This window comes from Monodon monoceros, unplaced genomic scaffold (genome assembly GCF_005190385.1).
Source record: "Monodon monoceros isolate NGI ecotype Baffin Bay Population unplaced genomic scaffold, NGI_Narwhal_1 Super_Scaffold_5, whole genome shotgun sequence".
In the NCBI taxonomy this organism is placed as follows: Eukaryota; Metazoa; Chordata; class Mammalia; order Artiodactyla; family Monodontidae; genus Monodon; species Monodon monoceros.
The window spans coordinates 10,675,191-10,697,450 of NW_021703782.1; the positions used below are offsets into that span (position 1 = coordinate 10,675,191).

Sequence of the window (22,260 nt, forward strand, 5' to 3'; positions counted from 1 at the left end):
TGTGTGTGTGTGTGTGTGTGTGTGTGTGTGTGTGTGTGTGTGTGTGTTTGTGTGTGTGTTTGTGTGTGTGTGAGAGAGAGAGAGACAGAGACAGAGAGAGAGAGAGAGAGAGAGAGAGAGACCCAGAAACCAGAGATGGGAAACAAAGCCTATGCAGGAGTTCTGAAAGGCTTTGATGAACTGTCTCTGCAGCTCTAAGCACAGCTAGTTCCGGAAGTTTCCCTCTAGTCCAGCTCAGGCTAGGGTCTTTACTATTGACCTGGAAAGTGAAGGGGGCTCCAGCTAATATTTCTTCTGCTCCCCTAATGCCTTCCTCTTTGAGAGGCCAGCACTGAGCCCCAGGAATCTGCAAGGTGAACATGAACCCCTCATGTCTACACGTTTTCCCTTCCTCCCTTCCTTCGTTCACTCCTTTTCATTTTGCTTCTATTCTTTCCTCATTCTGCATGTTCCTCCTTTTCCTTTTTCCTTTCCTCTGCTTTCTCTTCTCATCTTCTTTTCACGTTAAGCTAATAACATCTAACCTTTATTTATCCATGATGAGAGGCCAGCCCCTCATTTATCTAAACATCTTATGGGTAGTGTGTCATTTCATAAAAATTTTTTCCTTTAAGTGTTTTACAAGAGTAATCTTGCTTGTTGTAAAAAAAAAAAAATTAGAAAGTACAGGTGAGCTGAAACCGAACAAAAAACAACAAAAAGTTAAAGTCCCACCATAATCACATCTTTGACATTGTGGTGTACGTTCTCCCAGATTTCGCTCTAAGAATGGATCCTTCCAAATCTACTAGGAGATTCTTTAGAAGTCAGGAGTCCTGGGTCTGCAGTTGAAGCTCGGCCTTGAGCAAATCACAGCCCCTCGGCGTGTCCCTGGGCGGCACCTGCATCGCAGGAAGAGGCCTGCCCCTGCCAGCTGGTAGCACGCCCAGGTCAAGAGACCAGATTATTTTGCTCTCAAGAAAGCCCCAGCCCGTTGCCTTTTGCCACCATCCCGAGAATCAGAGCCGGATTCCGGGCATGGCCACACACCTCTTCACATCCCCTTGGGCCCACCCCGACTTCTCAGCTTTCACTGTTTCTGCCAATGCGTTGGAAATGGCAGGGCTCCTGTGTTCCCTCCACCTGCACTAACAGAGGAAAAGTGCTGCCCCAGCACCCCTTCCCTGTGCTCAGCATCCTCTGCCAGGCCCAGGTGCCCCACAGATGCAGGTGCCCCCCGGAGGCTCCTCTCCTGGATGGCTTGGGGCTGTTTCTTCCCTAGAGCGTCATGGCCAAGTTTCCGTGGCCCTGCATGCGGGGACCCTGGGCCAGGGCTGTGGGTGTGGGCAGCTTTGGGTTCCATGTGGGTTCTGAACAGGAAGGGCTTTCATGTGGGTGCCATCTGGACTCCTGGGCCTGGCCCCGGCCCTGGCAGTGCCCAATGAGGGGGAGCTGCAGTGAGAAAAACATTTTGTGTTTGGGAGCCTGTTGGTGGGACGGGAGGACGGCAGGGCAAAGCGTTCGTGCAGGCTGAGAGGACAAAGACCAGTGTGACCCTGTGGAAATGAGACGAGAAAGCCTCTTCCACCTAAGGAGCAGCCTCGGCAGAGACACCGGGAAGAAGAATCCATCGGGTGGTGATGGAAAACAATTTTTCGAGCCTGCCTTTGCTCTCTCCCTCTCTACAGGCTCACTGAGCCTAATCAGGTCAAGCGTCCAGCTCCCGCTGCCAGACATGGTGGCATTGTTTCAATCCCCCGCCATCCCCTCCACCCCTGAGAACCGAGTTCTGACAAAGGAGGCCCTGAGGGACGGGCCTGGGAGGACAGAGGCCAAGGGCTGGGGAGGCAGGGTCACTCCTCTACTCCCTCCTGCTGGTTATTTTTCTCCCTGGGACTTGAGAGAGAAAACAAGGCTGCCTCTGGAAGACCCGAAGGCTGTTTTTGTTTACATAAAGGCACTTTCTGAGCAAACTGCTCCCTGAAAGGTCAGCACTCATCCCAAGCAGCGCTGGGACCCAGGGCGGGTTTGGGAGATGTGGGGAGAAAGGAAACCGCAGGCCACTTGAGGTCAGATGACTTCACCGGAGAGGGGAGGGGAGCTTCCTGGAAACGGGACTCTGGGAGACTCTTGCTGCTCCATAGAACTCGAATAGGGCTTGTTTATCTGTCTTCCAGAACACCCCACAGCGTGGCAGAAAGGCCAGAGCCATGGGCAGGACACAAGGGAGCTTGGCATCTGGGCCCGTATCCCACAGCCTCTGCCTTCACCTCCCTAGGCCTGAGTTTGCATGAGGGCACCAAGTAGAAGAACCTTGAGAACCCCCCAACCCATATATTCTAGGTGTTCAGCAAACATTTTCTGAGCAAACACCCTGCACCTGGTATGATACTAAACCCAGGGGCCCAGGTAAGGTGACCGATAGCCCTGGTTTGCCTGGGATTCTCCCAGTTTTAGTACTGAGCACCTGGATGTTGGGTCAGGCCAGCCCCAGACCTCAATCAGCTCAGGATCTGGAAACAATGGCAGCTGTATAATAGCATGTGATGAGCGGCCTAATAGAGGGTATACAAAGGCATGGAACGTGAGAGACGCAGAGACTAGCTCTTGGGAGGAGAGCTGGGAAATTGCACTACGGTGACACCTGTTAGCAATGAGGAGCTATGGCTGGATTTCTTTTTTTTTTTTTTTTTTTTTTTGCGCTACGCGGGCCTCTCACTGTTGTGGCCTCTCCCGTTGCGGAGCACAGGCTCCGGACGCGCAGGCTCAGCGGCCATGGCTCACGGGCCCAGCCGCTCCGCGGCATGTGGGATCTTCCCGGACCGGGGCACGAACCCACGTCCCCTGCATCGGCGGGCGGACTCTCAACCACTGCGCCACCAGGGAAGCCCTTACCACAATTTTTTTATCCATTTACTTATTGATGAACATCTGAGTCCTTTCCAGTTTTTTTGCTATGATGAATAATGCTGTATGAATATTACATACAGATCTTTGTGTCTCTTGGGTAAATGCCTAGATGTAGAATTGCTGGATCATTTGTTAAGTAAATGTTCAAATTTATAGAAAATTCCCTGACTTTTCCAAAGTGGTTGTGCCATTTTACAGTCACACTGTCAACGTCTAAGAGTTCCAGTTGCTCCGCATCCTCCCCAACATTTAGTTTTGTAAGTTTAAACAATTTTAGCCATTTTAGCAATATCTCATCATAGTTTAAATTGCGTTTCCCTGGTGATTAATGAAGGTGAATACTTTTCATGTACTTACATATCATTCATATATATCTTATTTGCAAAATGTCTGTTCAAGTCTCTTACCCATTTTTAAGTCGGGCTATATGTCTTTTTAAAATTGAATTGTAGGAGTTCTTTATATATCCTGAATGCATATCCTTCATCTGATACATACATTGCAAATATTTTCTCCCAGTCTGTGGTTTGCCTTTTTATTTTTTTAAAGGTATAGTTTGAAGAAGAGAGGGTTTTAATTTTGATAACATCCAACTTATCAAGAATTTTTCTTTTATGACTGTGACTTTCATATACTAAGAAATCTTTGCCTACCACAAGGTCGTGAAAATTATCTCTTATATTTCCTTCTAGAAGTTTTATAGATTTAGTTCTTACATTTAGGTCTGTGGTCAATATCAGATAAATATTTTGTGGAAAATAATCATTTTTGTTGAAAAGATTTTCAGAATTCTCTGTCTGTCCAGTGGTTAGGACTTAGCACTTTTACTGCCAGGGACCCAGATTCTGCAAGCCCACACGGCCAAAAAAAAAAAGACTTTTCTTTACTTATTGAAATTCTTTGGTGCCTTTGAGGAAATTCAATTGATAGTATATGAGTGGCTCTATTTCTGCATTTTCTGTTTGGTTCACTTGATCTATATATTTATCTTTACACCATTATCACACCGTCTTGATTACTGTTACTTTAAAGTAAGTCTTTTTTAAAAAAATCTTTTTTAGATTCTATACATTTTTTAAGTAATAGAAACGTCTTTATTTTATTTATAAAATTTATTTATTTTTGGCTGCATTGGGTCTTCGTTGCTGCACGCAGGCTTTCCCTAGTTACGGTGAGCGGGGGCCAGTGCGCAGGCTTCTCATCATGGTGGCTTCTCTTGTTGTGGGGCATGGGCTCAGTAGTTGTGGCTCGCGGGCTCTGGAGCGCAGTCTCAGTAGTTGTGCTGCAATGGCTTAGGTGCTCCGCAGCATGTGGGATCTTCCCTGACCAGGGCTTGAACCCAGGTCCCCTGCATTGGCAGGTGGATTCTTAACCACTGCACCACCAGGGAAGTCCCTAGAGTAAGTCTTGAAATCAAGTAGTATAAGCCCTCCAACTTCACTCTTCTTCAAAATTCTGTTGGCTTTTTAGGTCCTTTGCATTTGAACACACATTTTTGTCATCAGTTTATCAATTTCTACCAAAACAATCCTCTGCAATTGTGTTGGGAATGTATAGAATCTACAGATAAATATAAGGAGAATGGACATCTTAATAATATTGTCTTCTTATACATGAAAATAATATATATTTCCCTTTGTAAAGATTCTATAAAATTTCTCTCAGCAATGTTTTGTAGTTTTTCAGTATAGAAGTCATGCACATGTTTTATTCAATTCTTCCTATGTATTCTATGTTTTTATACTATTACTGGATTTTTTTTTTTTTTTTTTTGCGGTACACGGGCCTCTCACTGTTGTGGCCTCTCCCGTTGCGGAGCGCAGGCTCAGCGGCCATGGCTCACGGGCCCAGCCGCTCCGCGGCATGTGGGATCTTCCTGGACCGGGGCACGAACCCGTGTCCCCTGCATCGGCAGGCGGACTCTCAACCACTGTGCCACCAGGGAAGCCCCTCTTTATTCTTTAGTTTGGATAATTTCTATTGATTTGTCATCAGGCAAATCATTGCTAATGTGCTGTTAATTCCATCCAGTGAATACTTTATTTCAGTTATTGAAATTTTCAGTTTTAAAATTTCCATTTGTTCTTTTTTTTATAACTTCCACTTCTCTGTTGAGATTCTCTGTGTTGTCATTCATCATGACCATATTTTCCTTTAGTTATTTGAACATATTTATTATCATATTTTTAGTCTTGATCTGCTAACATTTGGGTAACCTCTGAGTCAGTTTCTATTGCCTAATTTTTTTCTTGACAATTGTCACATTTTTCTGGGTTTTGCTGGGCTTTTTTTTTTTTTTTTTTTTTGCAGGGGTGGGACACATCTAGTAATTTTAAATTCTCTATTGGACATTGTTGATGACATATTTTAGAGACTATGGAATCTGTTATTTTCCTTAGAAGAGTATTGAGAGACTGGATTTTCTAGCAAACAGTTTGATCACTGGTTGATACCCTTAAACTTGGCTTGACTTGATTTTATGCTTTGTTATGGTAAGTCTGTAAAGAGCCCAAGTTATTTTCTAAGCCCTCTAACTTCATAGGACTCAACCTCCAAACTCTGTCTCTTAGACATTTTTTAGAGTTTGGCTTTAGTTTTTTTAGGGTGGGCCTATGAGAGGCCTTCCCCTAGGGTATAGTCCTTACTCCTAAAACACAGATTTTCTTATATCTCAGCCTGATGTCCAAGATGTTAACAGGGTGTTAATGACATCTCTCCACTCTGGCTGGTATGGATTTCTAATACCTCTAAGACTTTTTGACCTCTTATATCTCTGTTCTATTTTTAAGCCCCTATCAACCTCACAGGTAATTCTTTGCAGTCTTGATCTGTGCAGGTACAGTCCTCATCCAAGGACTCATGGGTGACCCAAGCACAATTTTGGGTTCTCTCATATGCACGTGTCTCTCTTATTCAATGCCCTGCTCTGCAGATTCCAGTTGCTTCAGCTGCTGCAAACTCTGAACCCTGACTCCTCAGCTCAGCAAAACTTCTACGCTTAGGTTAGACTTCAGCCCTCTGCCTTCAGTTACAAAACTGTGTCCAGGGTGATCATGGTGTTTACCTCGTGGGTTTTCTTTCTCTCGGAAACCATAGTCTGAGATTTCCTGTTATCCACTATCTGAAAACAGTTGTGTCATATAATTTTTCTAGTTTTATGGTTGTTTATAATGGAAAGACTATACCTGTTATCCTGTGATATCCAGAAGTGGAAGTCACGCAGTGGATTTCAGACAGGCAAGTCTCAAAATCACTTCAATTTGTATCATATGGTAAGGTGTTGAGGGAGACCACTTAGGAAACTCTACCTCATTTTCTACTCCCTTTACATTCCTTCCTTTTTCTGTATCTTTTTTTTTCCAGTTATAGCCCTGCCCTCTGATGATTTGATCCTGCTGGGACCTGAAGTGATAAACAGATGTGTTTAATTCCTTTGGGTCAGTATTATGTCCTGGCAGTTCATAAATCGGCACAAGTCTCTCTCTTTTGTGGATAGCTTGCATTCCTCCTCCATGTCACGTTCACAAATTAGATCATGAATAACCTGTACTGACCAAACTATCAGGGAGGTAAACTTCTTATTGATCAGAGCCCCATTTACTTCTTCCCACACGTCCCTCCCCTTCTCCTTCCGAGAGGATCATTTCCTCAATTATCTGCTCATTCGTTTCTTATTCTATATGTGTTTTTCCTCTCTCTACTTTATTTCTTATTAAAAAATTTTTTTCTGGGGTCATATGAATATGTATATATCTTTGTATAAACTCATACACATATATGTGATTTACACAACCTGATGGGGGATGTTCATGCATATGTTAGTGAGAATGTGTGTGGCATAATTTCTGTGGAATGAAGTTGACAAAGTGAGGTTGGAGAACATCCAGAGGAAGAGAACTATTTATTTACTAAGCATTGGCTCTGAGTCAAGGCACTAAAATATACCCTAAGCTGGGGTTCAGTGAGGTAAATGTAACTTGCCTCAGACACAGCTGGTAAACAGCAGAGCAAGGAGTTAAATCAGTGTTTCTCTGGCTCACATCTGGGCTCTTTTCACTATACAATACTTTCTCCCTAGAAAGATGTCTGTTAAAAAAAGGGATCAAAGGGCATGTAGTTCCCTGACTTGTGAGGGTGGAATGAAGGGAAGAAGATGTATGGGGAAGTAGACCTATGGTCCAGTATTGCCTTGATGGAAATGGTCAGATCTTAGGGATCCTCTCTAATAATCTCCCACCTGGAATCAGAGTGATCTGCGAGGGTTTGTGATCAGGCACTGGCGAATGAAGAGGGTGGGAGAACTTAGCCGAGGGGATCAGAGATTTAAGTAATTGAAAACTGCAGAAAAGGAATCATAGGATTCACAAGGAAATGGGTCCAAAATCTAGGAGGAGAAGGGATTGAGGATGAGGTCAGAAGGAGAACGGAACCCTCAGGTGACAAAAAGGTCATTTGGCCCTGAAACTTACAGGAATCCACAGGGGCGGGATTAATGAAGCCGACAGACAGCCTTCCCAGAAGTCACTCACACATGAAGAGACAGGAACTGGGTGAGTGCAACCAGCCTCCCCTGGTCTCAGCAAGGGGTGCCAACATCATTTATTAGATAATCAGGATGAAACGGGTGGTCTAGTTAGAAACCTTAGCATGTTATGAAAGTATATTGAAATGAAGCATAATGTCATGACAAGTGCAAGAAGAAGGGAAGGAGTCAGAGAGTTTGAAAAAGAGAAGAAAGTAAAGGAATGTAAGGATTGCTCAGAGATTCTGCCACCCTGGCCAAGGGAGACAGACTGAACTGGGTGGCGTTCAAAAACGGGGTGGCTAGAAAGCTGTGCTCTGATGAATCCTGATGATTTGCTAAGTTCTCCCCAGTCTCAATTAGATGTAAACACTCCTTGCTTTGGAAAGGCAGCGTGACATCTTTACTTTTCCATATTTTAAAATAAAAATAATTGATTAACACATTCACAAAATCCAAAAGGTGCAAAAGAATATACAGGGAAATGTAGGTCTCCCCTGACCTCTGTCTCCCACTTCCCCAGCCCTCCTTTCCAGAGGAACTCCTAGTATCAGGCTTATGTGGTTCCTTCCAAAGAGATTTGCAGCATTTAAAACCAGCTGTGAGTATATTGATAGCTTTCACAAAATGATAGCACACTGTACATGTTCTTTTGCACTTTGCTTTTTATAAATTTTAACTTTTTGAATATTTTTTGGAAATTATTCCTTATCAGTACCTAGACAACTGCCTTATTACTTTTTAAGAGCCACATACTTTTCCATTGTAGAAGCTGTATCATAATTTAACTAGTTTCCTACTGATGGGAATTCAGGTTAACTTCCAATCTTTCGCTATTACATACTGCATACTCGGCAATAAACATCCTTGAACATACATCACTGTGTGTGTGTGTGTGTGTGTGTGTGTGGTATGAGGGAGCAGGGAGGACCTAGGAGTGGAGGTGCAGTGTCAAAGGATACGTGCATTTTGAACAATGGAGAATGGTTGTCTCCCTTTTTAAAATGACTGCTGGCTGCTCATTTGTGAAACCACCTGCCTGATGGGAGGAAATCGATCAGATATACCACTATATATGCTCTTTGTTTCAGTTCTTCCAACAATGCTGTGAAGTACAGAGGCAAGTCATTCCTATATTTTGTCCAAGAAAGTCAAGCTCAGCAAGGTGCTGGCAATCCCAATGTAACCCGGCAACTTCTGATCAGTCTCTTGGGTACCCTAACACTGGGAAAGGTTGCAACTCTCTGGATAAAGGATAGAGATGCTAGGTCTCTAGAACTATGTGTCCTTAATGATAAATAACTGAAATCAGCTTTCTGGTCCAAACCAGTCTTAGCTGTGGGCCTGGGGTCTTCTGCTGCATCCAGCTTAGCTTGAGCAGAGCTAAGAGAGCACAACTGGGCCTGCTCCCAACCCACCAGGTTCTGTGATGTCTTGGGGTCCTGAGACAACGTGGCCGGGCCACCCCCAGACACAGGATTCCCCAGATCCTAGAGCATTTAGATGCCGTTTTAGTGTCCGCATACCCACATCCAAACACAAGAGGACTTTTGTTCTGAAATGGGGCCTTGGGGAGCCTGCCCTAGCCACCCGAACCCCTCCTCTGCGACGTGGGAACATGATGAGCTATAAACAAGATGCGGCTCAGTGCGTTACTAGCATCGCTTTGGGTCACTTGGTTTAGCTTGGAACCACCACAGAATAATCACACTTTTGATGGGCAGCCCCATTTCACTTCCTTGTTCCTAGGGAGTTTCTACCCCCAGCCTGGCCTATAGCCCTTTCCCTCTTAGCTTTCCAGGTTTTGAGGAAACAAAAGCTCTTCCCAGTGTCCCCCCAAGTCAACCCCTTGGTTGGAACTGGGGTGTCTACAAGACGCCCCACCCCGCCAAGCCCAGAGAATGTCTCCCCTGGGCACTGCCAGAACTGGTTTATGAAATTTCTCTCTCAGACCTTTCGAGTTGCCTGGGCACACACTCCTCTTAGATGCTGTTTCTGATTTCAGGTCTTTTCTGACTGACTGGTCCGGTCCTAACGTTTTCAGAGTATTTCCCAAGGAATTCCAAGTTCTAAGGAAGGGCCTTGGGGCTGCTTAGGAAAGCCTCTTTAACTAAAGAGTTCCCCACCCCCTTTCAAAAAACTGTGAACTATATCATACTTTCAGGAAAGTACAAAAACATATATGTACAGTTTAAAAATAAAATTAAAGCCAGCACCCATGGAACCATCACCAGGTATAGACATAGAATATTGCCAGTACTCTAGAAGCCCCCTTTGTGGCCCTCCCTAATCTATTTGATACGTTGAAATTCAGGTGAGAGTTCTCCTCCTAAGCAAGTCTGAAAAACAATGAGTTACTGTCCTTCTGGAATGCCCCTCCAGCTATACTCACAGCATCCACTCACACACAGTGCTGTCTTCTCCCGGGCCTATGAAGCTCTAGAACTTTGCTCACACCCAGCCCTGCCTCCCAGCCCACCAATGGGTTAGGAAGAAATATTAGTAGGTAAAAAACTTCACAAATGAATGTATTCGTGAGGGAGAAGTGGCTTTTTACGGTCAATCTTCCTTTGCCTTTTCTTTGTTTTGAAAGTCTTTTTGGGAGGTTGGTTTGTTTTAGGACGCTACCAAGGACTTTGGTGGTTCTTTCCCCTTTACCCTGTGTCTTTTCTATCGCTTTCCTTCCTTCCTCGTCATTAGTCATCACTGACCATCAGTCATCGTGGGCACAACAAAACATTCCCTCCTGTAGATGGAGAGTACAAACCACGCATAGGTCACTAATTACAGGTACAATTACTGGTCACAGAATCAAGTTCTGTCCATCATTTTTAGTTAGAATCCCTGAAGGACAGGAATTCAATAAATATTTTTAAACCAATGAAAGTTTCCTGGGTTGCTGTATCATTTGGGATCCACTCAGAAGTAGAAATCACACCAGTTATTCAGATAGAGAGTATTTAATACAAAGAAGTGTGGACTGGGGTAAAGTGGTCCATCAGAGAAAAGGCAAGGAGGGAACCCTAAGGGATCACAGAGGCAGGAAGCAGTCACCACCCCCAGGGCCGGTAGAACAAAGGGTCAAGACTGAATTATTGAAACTCAGAAACTTGGAAGAGGGGCCCATAAGGCTGAAACTCAGAGGTCTGAGGAGGAGCCTCGGCTCAGCTGACCCTGGTATCTCCGAGCTCGGAGAGGGGGATCAAGCCCTGTGATGAGAGGCATCAGCCATCTGGTATCAGTGTTTCCAACGGGGCGGGGGCGGGGGCGGGGGGCATGCAATCAGGCTGCTTCTGTGTTTGACAAACTTCGAACTGGATTCAGCTGCTGTTATAGGTGAAGAAGGGAAGTTGGGGTGATGCTCACAAGAAACAAAAGCCCACAGGAAGCAGATGGGAAGGAGTGAGTCTCTCCTCCTCCTCCTGGCTTCAATCTCTGTCTACTAACCTCTCTGGGCAGAGCGTAACCGGAAGCCAGGTGAGTGAGAGAGTTCTGGCATCACGAAGCAGTCATTGAGCAGAGTGCAGAGTTTGGGACAGAGAGACAGTAGCTTAATAACTGACCCCGTAGGTCTGACAGGTAACCCAGGACTGGCTCCCCTGAGACCATGAGCCAGGGGCTGTATTTAGTCAGTTTCCGCTCACAGGGTTGGAGCACTTGATTCTGGAGAAGCAAAGATGAGCGTATGAAACACAGCACCTGCCATCAGGAACTCACAGACTGGTGGGAGAGCACGTATGCCTACAGGTTATTACAGGGTGAACAGTATGTGTGAAATGCTCCCTATTTACAGTTCCCCCACCATCATGCTATTTATTTATCCTCCTACTTGCAGAGAGATGATCAGGGAAGACCCCCCTGGGGAGGTGACATTGAGTGGAATTCTGAAGGATGAGGCAGCAGCCATATGAAGGTCATGGGGAAGAGAGTTCCAGGCGGTGATATCTACGGTGTTCACACCCTGAGGCTGGCACCTGTCTGTTCTGTTTGAGGAAAATCAAGACCACCATGCTTGGAGGCAGGTGGGGGGCAGAGGGACAGTTAGAGGAGCCAGCAGGGAGCAGAGCAGGGGAACCTCCTGAACCTTGTTAAAGAGTTGGGATTTTATTCTAAGTGCAGTGGGAAACTATTGGAAGGATTTTAGGCAGGGAATAGATGAGATCTGATTTATGCTTAAACAAAACGAAAAACTCTGGTTTCTTTAAGGAGAACAGCATCAAGGATGGAAGCAATCTACAGATTCGGGGCAATCCCTATGGAAACACCAATGGCATTTTTCACAGAACTAGAACAAATAGTTCTAAAAGTTATGTGGCAAGTGAAATAAGTCAGAGAAAGACAAATACTGTATGATTTCACTTATACGGGGAATCTAAAAAACAAGACAAATGAACAAATGGAACCAAACAGAGACAGAGTCCATATAGAGGCCAAACGGGCGGTTGCCAGGGGGTGGGGGTCAGGGGGAGGAGAGGAAAAGGTGAGGGAGCTTCAGAGGTACTAACTTTCAGTTATAAAATAAATGAGAGCCAGGTATGGAATGTACAGCATGGGGAATAAGTCGATAATTATGTAATATCTTTGTATGGTGACACATGGTAACTAGACTTATGGTGGTGATAATTTTGAAATGTACAGAAGTAATCGAATCACTATACTGTGTACCAGGAACTAACATGGCATTTTAGGTCAATTATACTTATATTAAACCATCAAACTCATAGAAAAAGAGATCAGATTTGTGGTAACCAGTGGTGGAGGTGGGGGAGGGTGGATTGTATGAAGGTGGTGGAAAGGCACAAACTTCCAGTTATAAGGTAAGTAAGTACCAGGGATGTGATGTACACCATGATAAATATAATTAACACGGCTGCATGTTATATATGAAACTTAAGAGAGTAAATCCTAAGAGTTCTCATCACAAGGAACAAATATTTTTTTCTATTTCTCTAATGTTGTATCTGTATGGCATGATGATATTCACTAAGTTTATTGCGATAATCACTTCACTGGTGTATGTAAGACAAATCGTTATACTGTACACCTTCAACACACACAGTGCTGCGCGTCAGTTATATCGCAATAAAACTGGGGTGGGGGGGAGGATGGAAGCAGAAAGACCAGAGTGTGCTGGAAAGTGTGCTGTGGACCTTCACACACGGTATCTCATTTAGATGGCTCAACAACCCCTGGAGAGCTATTATTATCGTCACTCGATAGATGAGAAAAGTGAGGTTTAGAAAGTCACGTGGCTTATTGGAGCTGAGATTCAGATCTGAACAGCAGGCACGTGCTTTTTCCACACCCCTGCCACGCTGCAGCCTGCTTCTGCTGCTGCCCGTTCAGTAGGGAAGAGAAGGGGTAAAGAACACCTCCTCCAAGTTATTGTGGAGGTGAGGCATCCGTGGGAGGAGGGCTAATAATCCTCTGACTGAAGGGCATATAATCACGGGGAAGCCAGATTATTAAACTGAGGGCAAAAATAAAGGATGCTGATGGAATTAGCACATCGTTATAGAAAGTAAGAGGAGAAAAAAATCTCAGACACCATATGCCTTTTACCATTTATTACCATATGTCAGCCCCTTATGCCTTTTACCATTTATTTCTATGTCTCACTTCATTGAAATTTACAGGATCACCAATTCCTTGTTGAATACAAGTAATGACAGCAGTATCATCTCTCGTTCTTGATCCTAAAGCGAATGCACTCTCTCGCCCTCTCCCCCCCCCTTCTCTCTCCTCCTCTTTCTCTCCCACTTCTCAGCAAAAGGGTATTTGGCTCATTAATGCGCAGGAGGAGTGCAGGGGGTGGGAGGAGAGACTGCTTTGACGGCAGGGAGTGTGGCTCTGTTCAGGGATTTTGACGTTGTCGCCAGGCTTTGAGTCTCTGCTGTCTTACGGTGGCTTCTTTCCTAGGCAGAGTCTTCTCTCAGTGTTAGGCAAACGCCCAGCCATTCCAGGCGTTTCAGTCTTCTGACCTTGCTACCCCATAAAGAGGAAGTGTCTCTTTTCTCATATTTCCAGCACAAGTCTGGGCGCTGATGCTCTTTGGTGAATGAGTCCCGCCTGGGTAACACGTCCATTCCGGCAGAGGGTGTGGCCAGAGCAGTGGTATTCTCACTGGTCACCCCTGAGTCGCTGGTCCACTCTGGGGGAACGTGAGTGGTGAGGTCAACACTATTTGAGCCGCATGAAGTGGTTAAAGATATTTATGCAAAGGAAAATACGGGTGTTGTTACCCGAAGAAGAGACAGTGATTGCTGGGGAAACTAACACAGCAGCTATCGCTGTAGGCAGCAGAGGTGCTGAGTTTGCAGGACTGAAGCCGACAGACACCAGCAGGAAGGGAATTCTGGGAGAAAGAAACGGTACAAGAATCAGCCATGGAGGTGGGCTGGAGACAGTTTATGTAGCAGCCTGGGCCCCCAGGGGGTCCCATGATGGCCAAGGAGGAGACGGCCCTCTTGCCCTCTGTTTTCTTTTTAAAGTAACAGTTTTCATCATCATTTGTCTTTTAAGTTTTGATTATCGAAGATTTCCTATTACTCATCCATAAACAAGAAGGAAATATTGCCACCTGCAGCAACATGGATGGACCTAGAGATTATCATACTAGGTAAGTCAGACAGGGAAAGACAACTATCATGTATCACTTATATGTGGAATCTAAAAAACGGATACAAATGAACTTATTTACAAAACACAAATAGACTCACAGACATAGAAAACAAACTTATGGTTATCAAGGAGTTTGGATAAATTAGGAATTTGGGATTAAAATATACACACTACTGTATATAAAATAGATAACCAACAAGGACCTACTGTATAGCACAGGGAACTCTACTCAATGTCTTGTAATAACCTACAATGGAAAAGAATCTAAAAAAGATTCTATATATAACTGAATCACTTTGCTGTACACCTGAAACTAACAGAACATTGGAAATCAATTTTTCAAGAAAATTTTTTAAAAAATTAAATAAAAGAGAAAATTTCCAACATACACAACGGTAAAGTGACTGGATAAAGAACCCCATGTCCCCATCATCCAGTTTTACAATTATCAGTGTTTTGCCAATTGTGTTTGATTTGTCATGGAGTACTTTAAAGCAAATCCCAGACATCAAATCATTTCCCCTCTAAACATTTCAGGTGTGTATCTCTAACATATAGAGGCTTTCAAAAAACCATAATCACAATACGTTATCACACTTAATTTCTTAAATGGTCTGATCATAAATCTGTGTTCAAGTTTCTAAGATTTTCTCAAAAATGTCTTTATAAGTTGGTTAGTCTGAATTAAAGTCCAAAGTTCACACGTTGCATTTGGTTGATATGTCTCTTGAGTTTCTCTCTTCAATACACTTTGACTTGAAGATGAATTTTAAGTCTCTTTTAGTCTATAACATTCCCTATTCTCTTTGCTTTTCCCATGCTATTTATTTGCTGAAGAAACTGAGTCATTCTGAGTTTGACCGGCCGACACCTCAAGCTCATGCAGATGGTATTAACATGTTTCTTTGGAGCCAGTGTATGTAAACTGGAAGACAGATCTAGAGGCTGGGTTACAGTCAGTGTCAATTTTCTTTTCTTTCTTTCTTTCTTTTTTTTGGGGGGGGGAAGTTTACTTACTAGGTGGAACTGTGTACTTTCTATTGCCTCATATCAGGAGGTATGTAATGTCTGGTTCTCTTAAAGGAAATAATTTCTCTTTTTAAAATTTTTATTGGAGTACAGTTGATTTACAATGTTATGTTAGTTTCAGGTGTACAGCAAAGTGAATCAATTGTACATATACTAAAGGGAATAATTTCAATTCACCTCAATGAAAGATTTTGCTGTGGACTTTTTGGGTAGATAATATATTTCAGGTTTAAAAGTTCCCTTTTATCCCTAGTTGGAAAAGATTTCTTAAGAGCCATGAATGGATGCTTCATTTACTAAATGCTTTTTCTGCATCTGTTTATGTATTTTCTTTTCTGGTTTTGGTAACAAGATTTTCTCTCACAGGATAAGTTGGGGAATGCTCCCTATTTTTTTCTGTTCTCTGGAAGAGTTTGTGTTGGATTAGAATTGCTGTTCTTTGAACGTTTTCGTAGAATTTGCCTTTAAGTCTTTCTGCATGGGCCTGGTGTTTCTCTTGTGGGGCTATTTTTAATCACTGATTTAATTTCTTTAATGGTTTCTAAATATTCAGGTTTTAGACTTCTTGAGTCAGTTTTGGTGACTGCACTTTCCTGTGAATTTCTTTGTTTCATCTAAGTTTTCAAATTTATTGGCATCAAATGTTCATATTATTTCCTCTTAATGTCAACTTTTTCATTCCTAATGTTCTTTATTTATGCCTTCTTTCATTTCTTTTTTGATCAATATTGCCTGAAGTTTATCAGTTTTATTAGGCTTTTAAAAGAACCTACTTCTGGCTTTTTTGATCCTCTCTATTCAAAACGTTCTTTTTCCCATTTCATTAATTTTTGTGCTTTATTATTTCCTTCTTCTATTTTCTTTATATGTGTTCCTCCTGTTCACTTCCTCAAACTTTTTAAGTTGGACACTTACCTCATGAATTTTAGCCTTTCTTTTTTTCTAATTAATATGAGTGTTTAAGGTTATTAATTTTCTCTCCAAGTATGCCTCAGCTACACTGCTCAACTTCTGAGACTTAGTCTCTTCATTATAAGATAATTTTTTTTTTTTTTTTTTGTGATACGCGGGCCTCTCACTGTTGTGGCCTCTCCTGTTGCGGAGCACAGGCTCCGGACGCGCAGGCTCAGCAGCCATGGCTCACGGGCCCAGCCGCTCCGCGGCATGTGGGATCTTCCCGGACCGGGGCACGAACCTGCGTCCCCTGCATCGGCAGGCAGACTCTCAACCACTGCGCCACCAGGGAAGCCCCATTATAAGATAATTTAAAAATATTTTCTATATCTATTTCAGCCTAATTTTTATTATAATTTCTTTTTTGACTCACAAGTTTTGGGAAGTGAATTTCTACTTTATGATTTTTAAAAAATTGAGTGTTAGTTTATATTCAGTGAAACACCCAGATCATGTGTATAGTTTGAGTTTTACCAAATGCATAACTCTGTATAAATCACATCTATCAATATGTAGATAGTTGCATTATGCTCTTTGCATCAACCCCTACCCTTCTTCCGCACAGTCTAAGGCAGCAACTGTTCTGATCCTGGGCATCACAGAGTAACTTTGCCTCTTCTAAAATTTACTATAAGTGGAATCATACTGTATGTATTCGTTCGTGTCTAGCTTCTTTCTCCAGTATAGCGGTTTTCAGTGTTGTTGCGTGTATCTTTTGTTTTTCTCTTTCTTCCTCCTCTTCTTCATCCTCCTGCCACTCCTTCTCCCCCCTCCCTCTTTTGAGTAGTTCATATTCCATTGCACAAAAATACCGCAATTTATTCATCCAGTCCCCTGTTGATGGATAGTTGGGCTGCCTCCAGTTTTCAGCGATTATGATGAAAGCGTCTGTGAATGTTTTTGTGTAAGTCTTTTCTGTGGAATATGTTTTTATTTCTCTTGGGTAAATACCTAGGAGTGGATGTGCTGAGTCATAGGGTGAGTGTTGTTTACCTTTACAAGAAACGGCCAAAGACTTTCCCAAAGACGTTCTACCATGTTCACACACCAGGAACATCCTCACTAACACTAGACATTTTAAGTCTTGTGTTTTTTTTTTAAGTCTTTTTAATTTTAATTATTTTAGTGAGGAAGCTGTGGTATCCTAGTTCTCTTTTAAAAATCAATTTTACTGATGTATGATTTACATACAATAAAATGCACACATTTAAAATATATAATTTGGTGGGTTTTGACAAATGTCTACCACTGTGTCACCACCAATCCTAATCAAGATAATAGAACATTTCCATCACCTCGCAAAATTCCCTCATGCTCCTTCACAGCAAATTACACCCTACTTCTGCCCCAGGTAACCATTAAACTTATTCCTACCACTTTTGATTTGTTTTGCCTGTTCTAGAATTTCATATAAATGGACTCATACATGAGATACTTTTTGTTTTTTTGGTATGGCTTCTTTCACGCAGCATAATTATTTTCTTTTTTATGGCTGAGTGGCATTCCAATGTATGGATGTGCCACAACTTGGCTATCCAGTCTTCTGAGGGTGGGTATTTGATTTGTTTTTACTTTTTGGCTATTATGAATAAATCTTCTATGAATATTCTTGTACAAATTTTTTTGAATATATGTTTTTATTTTTCTTGGATAAATTCCTAGGAGTGGAATGGCTGAACCATATGACAGGTGTATGCTTAAATTTTTAAGAAACTACCAACCTGTTTTCCAAAGAGGTTGTATCATTTTACATTTCCACCAGTAGTGTAATTGAGTTTCAGTTGCTTCTCATCCTAACACTTGGCATGGTCTGTCTTTTTTTTTTTTTAATAAATTTATTTATTCATTTATTTATTCTTGGCTGTGATGGGTCTTAGTTGCTGCGTGCGGGCTTTCTCTAGTTGTGTCGAGCAGGGGCTACTCTTCGTTGTGGTGCGCGGACTTCTCATTGCAGTGGCTTCTCTTGTTGCAGAGCATGGGCTCTAGGTGCCCAGGCTTCAGTGGTTGTGGCATGCGGGCTCAGTAGTTGTGGCTCGCGGGCTCTAGAGTTGTGGTGTACGGGCTTAGTTGCTCAGCAGCATGTGGGATCTTCCCAGACCAGGGCTCGAACCCATGTTCCCTGCATTGGCAGGAGGATTCTTAACCACTGTGCCACCAGGGAAGCCCTGGTCTGTTTTTTTAATTTTAGCTATTCTAACAGGTGTGTAGTGGTATCTCATGGTGGTTTTAATTTGTCTTTTCCTAATCACTAATGATGTTGATCATCTTTTCATGCGCTAGTATCTTTTGTGAAGTGTCTGTTCAAGCATTTCACCTATTTTTATGGGTTATTTATCTTCTTGTTACTGAGTTGCAAGAGATATTTATATATTCTATTTATAAATTATTTGTCAAATATTTTCTCCCAATGTGTGACATGCCTTATCATTTACTTAACTGGCTCTCTTAATGTGCAGATTTTAATTTTATGAAATCTACTTTATTATATTTTTCTTTTATGGTTAATGCTATTCTTGTTTCAGCTGAGAAATCTTTGCCAGTCCAGGATCATGAAGGTATTTTTCTGCATTTTATTCAGAAGCTCTATATTTTAATTTTTAAGTTTAGGTCTTGACCCATCTTGAATTGACTTTTGTGTATAGTATGAAGTAGGGGTCAAGATATATATTTTTTCCTGTTTAGATATTCAATTGTTCCAGTACCATTTTTAAAGAATCTTTCTTTTTCTCATTGATTTCTTTTGATGCCTTTGTGAAAAACAATCAGTTGACCATTTAGTATTGAACTATTTTCTGACTCTGCTCTGTTCCATTTGTCTATCTTTGTGCCAATACCATACTGTCTTGATTACTATATCTTCATATTAACCACTGAAATCAGGCAATGTAAGTCCTCCAAATTCGTTCTTTTTTCCAATAATTTTTTTCTTTTCTCTTTTGCTATTCTATGTCATTTATATTTCCATGTATCTTTTAGCATCAGCTTCTCCATTTCTACAAAAAAACATGCAGGAACTTTGTTTGGGACCGCACTGACTATATATCAGTTTGGGGAGAATACACGATATTGAGTCTTCCAATCCATGAACATGTGTATCTCTCCATTTATTCTGGTCTTTCAAAATGTCTCTGAGCAGCATTTTATAATTTTATATGTAGAGATTTTATTCCAATTTTGTTAAATTTATTCCCAAGTATTTTATGTTCTTTGATTGAAAAAGCTTTCTTCTTTCTTAATATCGTCGTTTAAAGCTCTATACTTCCTTCTAAGCACTGCTTTATCTGCATCCAACAAATGTTGGTATGTCGTGCTTACGATATCAGTTTAGAATGAATATTCAACCGTTGCTGGGTGCAGTGTTCTCACATCATTAGGTCAAATCGGTTGACAGTATTGTTCAAATTTCTATATCCTCATGGCTTTTCTGCTTACTTATTCTGTTTCAAATACTGAAAGAGGGGTGTTGTTTTTAGGCCTTGTTGCTGTTGGTCTAGAATTAGTTCAGAGTCAGCTCACAGGCCTGCACAGATTCTTGCCCTGTATATTTCAGCCAACCACTCAGGGGAGCTCTATGCAGATTTCTGGGGATCCGCCTCTGCACAGCTCCCTCCTGCCCAGCACCCTGTCCGGTACCCAATTCCAGCTGCCTTGGCAGCCCTAAACTCTGACCTCTATTCCTTCCAACCCGTGGGACCAATGATCTCTGAGTGAACAAACTCAGTGGGATGCCCACACTGCCTATTCAGTTTTTAAATGTTTCTACGTCCAGAAGAAGGTTGTTTTGTGAAGCTGAAGTAAGAACAACGATGGATGATGGGGAGCAAGCAAGTTCCAAATTATAAACTTGTGGGTCAGGCTTGTTGGAGGCATTTAGAGGTTTGGGGAGTTCAGAAAAAGAAGCAACCATCAGGTTATAAATCTGGTTAAAATCATCAAGTGGAGATTCTTTCTTCCTTTCATATGGGGGAACTCTGCGTTATCACAAGGGACAATGTCAGAAGAAACAGAGTTGGCTTAGGGCAGTGGTGTTCAAATTTTTTGTTGTTGTTGTTTTGTTTTTTTGCGGTACGTGGGCCTCTCACTGTTGCGGCCTCTCCCGTTGCGGAGCACAGGCTCCGGACGTGCAGGCTCAGCGGTCATGGATCACGGGCCCAGCCGCTCCGCGGCATGTGGGATCTTCCAGGACCGGGGCATGAACCCGTGTCCCCTGCATCGGCAGGTGGACTCTCAACCACTGCGCCACGAGGGAAGCCCTCAAATGTTTTGATCACAACCCCCATTCATAAAAAAAAATTGGGGGATTATTTCTTTGATCTCCTAGTATATGTAAATTTATTTATGAATTACTTTCTGTGTTTCTATTATTGGTTAGTGTCTTAAAGCAAAATTGCACTTAGAATGATGCTGATCATGAAGGATAATAAATATAAATCTATTTTCAAGTCATATTTTTGATCAGTCCACACTTTTTTGGCTGACTTCATGTCAGATCTGATTATGTGAAAACAAAGTGTGACCTTGAATGAATAAAACACAACAGGAAGATGTTTTAATATTTAAAAGTTTGTTCCTCTCCGCTGCACAGTTTGGCTGGGCACCCGTTTTGGAGACCTTGGGTCTGGGGAGAAGGACGTAGGGAGGTTAGCAGCCTGGCTAAAGGTCGGCATCTGGCTTCCTTGTGGAAGCCTCCAACTTTCACAGCAGGAAGCGCACTCCTGTCTCCAAGTCCTGCACCGTTCTCACTATTCCATCGTCATGTTTAGTGATGAGGCAGCCAGGATGGGGAAGTCTGGTAGCCCTGAGACTTGGGGCCTTGTCACAACTTTGTCACTAGCTTGCTTTGGGACTTTGAGCAAGTCTGTTTCTGTGTATCTCGGTTTTCTCAGGCCCCATTGAATTCCCAATCCCACCGTTCTGGAAGAAGTAGCTCTGAGACAGGCTGGGACCTGGGGCCCTTTGCTACAATGCTTACACCTGGACAAACATCTCCTTGAGCAATAAAATACAAAGAAGCTATAAGGGACTAAAAATAACTGCATGCCTATGCAGTTGGGGCAAATTCTGGACAAAAAGGTACAAAAAGACCAAAAAAAACCCCAACTGCCACTTCTGAAGAACAGGGAGCAAAAGCAGGGTACTGTGCATGCCACCTGCATCCAGCACCACCTAAGGGGTGGGCAAAACTCCTAAGCCACCCCTCCGGCCTGACCCCCGGACACATCCCTACCCTCACCCCATATAAGGAACCAGCTCGTGCCCCTGCTTGGGGAGCAGGGGCCCCAATAAACCCTTGCCTGAATTTCTTGTCTGGCCTCTTATCAATTTCTATTGACTGGGGAAGGCCAAGAACCCTGGTCAGCATTAGCTCGGCATAGCTGGCTTCCATTAATCCTGGGTTCAAATCCACATAATATCTACATGGCCTTGAGCAACTTACTGTTTTGAGCCTTGTTATCTGACCTATAAAATGTAAATACATTTAGTTCATGAGGATTAAATGAGATACTATACATAAATCGAAAAAAATATTTTCCTTTCTCTGTCTCTTATGCCTGTGGTTCTCAAGTTTTACATGGGGCGTTGGAATTCCCTGGGGAATTCTCCCCCTCACTCCTCCTGTCCCACCCCATCTCTGTGGTCCTGAAGCAGTGGGTCTGCGGTGCAGGCCTGCAGTCTGAATTTTTGTGGGTTCCTGGGTGGTTGCCCTGCTGAGGGCACTGCACCAGCCTTTACACCTCTCCCATTACATCAGACACAGAGCCTTGCCCTTCGAAGCATTCAAAAGAAAACAAAAGGACTGGACAGGTGAAGGCAAGGAAAACAAATCCCCAGGGAGGTTGCTCATTGCGCCGCCAGCCTATGTGTCCAGGCAGCTCCTTGTCAGCCCGGCCCGCCCTATTGGAAAGCACGGCGTGGTCAGAATGTATTTGTCAGTTCTTCACTCTCCTCCCTTGTGGCTCTGTTTTGACAGGTGTGTCCAGGGCTGGCATGGCAGGCGTTGCCAGCTCAGCCCTGGCTGGGGAAAAGGAGCAGGAAGAAGGCGTGGATGTTCTGCCCAGCTCACTGTCCTGCCCCAGCTGGCAGGGCACTGAGGCTGCTGGGGAGGAAGGGTGGGCAGGTCGGGGGTCGTTAGAGGTGCTCAAGGACGTGCCCCAGGCCTGTGACCTCCAGGAAGCCCCTTGCTCTGCTTAGAAGAAGGCTCAGGAGCTCCTCAAGATTTTGCACATCTGGTGGAGATGAACACA

At 43.1% G+C, this 22,260-nt stretch overlaps 2 protein-coding genes across 3 annotated transcripts in view; one reads left to right on the plus strand and one right to left on the minus strand.

Annotated features, from left to right (window-relative positions):
- The window catches only part of CCDC25 (coiled-coil domain containing 25), a 79,068-nt gene extending 65,114 nt beyond the window's left edge, over positions 1 to 13,954 (plus strand). Inside the window, exon 9 of the mRNA XM_029203948.1 lies at positions 13,934 to 13,954. Within this exon, the coding sequence (XP_029059781.1) occupies positions 13,934 to 13,939 (6 nt within the window). The 3' untranslated portion in view covers positions 13,940 to 13,954. The remainder of the gene's footprint in view (positions 1 to 13,933) is intronic.
- The window catches only part of SCARA3 (scavenger receptor class A member 3), a 56,327-nt gene continuing 46,924 nt past the window's right edge, over positions 12,858 to 22,260 (minus strand). Inside the window, exons 7-8 of one of the 2 annotated variants that reach the window (XM_029203945.1) lie at positions 13,654 to 13,766; positions 12,858 to 13,562 (exon numbers count right to left, since the gene is read on the minus strand). In XM_029203945.1, coding sequence (XP_029059778.1) covers positions 13,696 to 13,766 — 71 coding nt within the window. In that variant the 3' untranslated portion in view covers positions 12,858 to 13,562; positions 13,654 to 13,695. Of the gene's footprint in view, positions 13,767 to 22,260 lie in introns of both variants that reach the window. The other variant, XM_029203944.1, reaches the window with a different exon arrangement.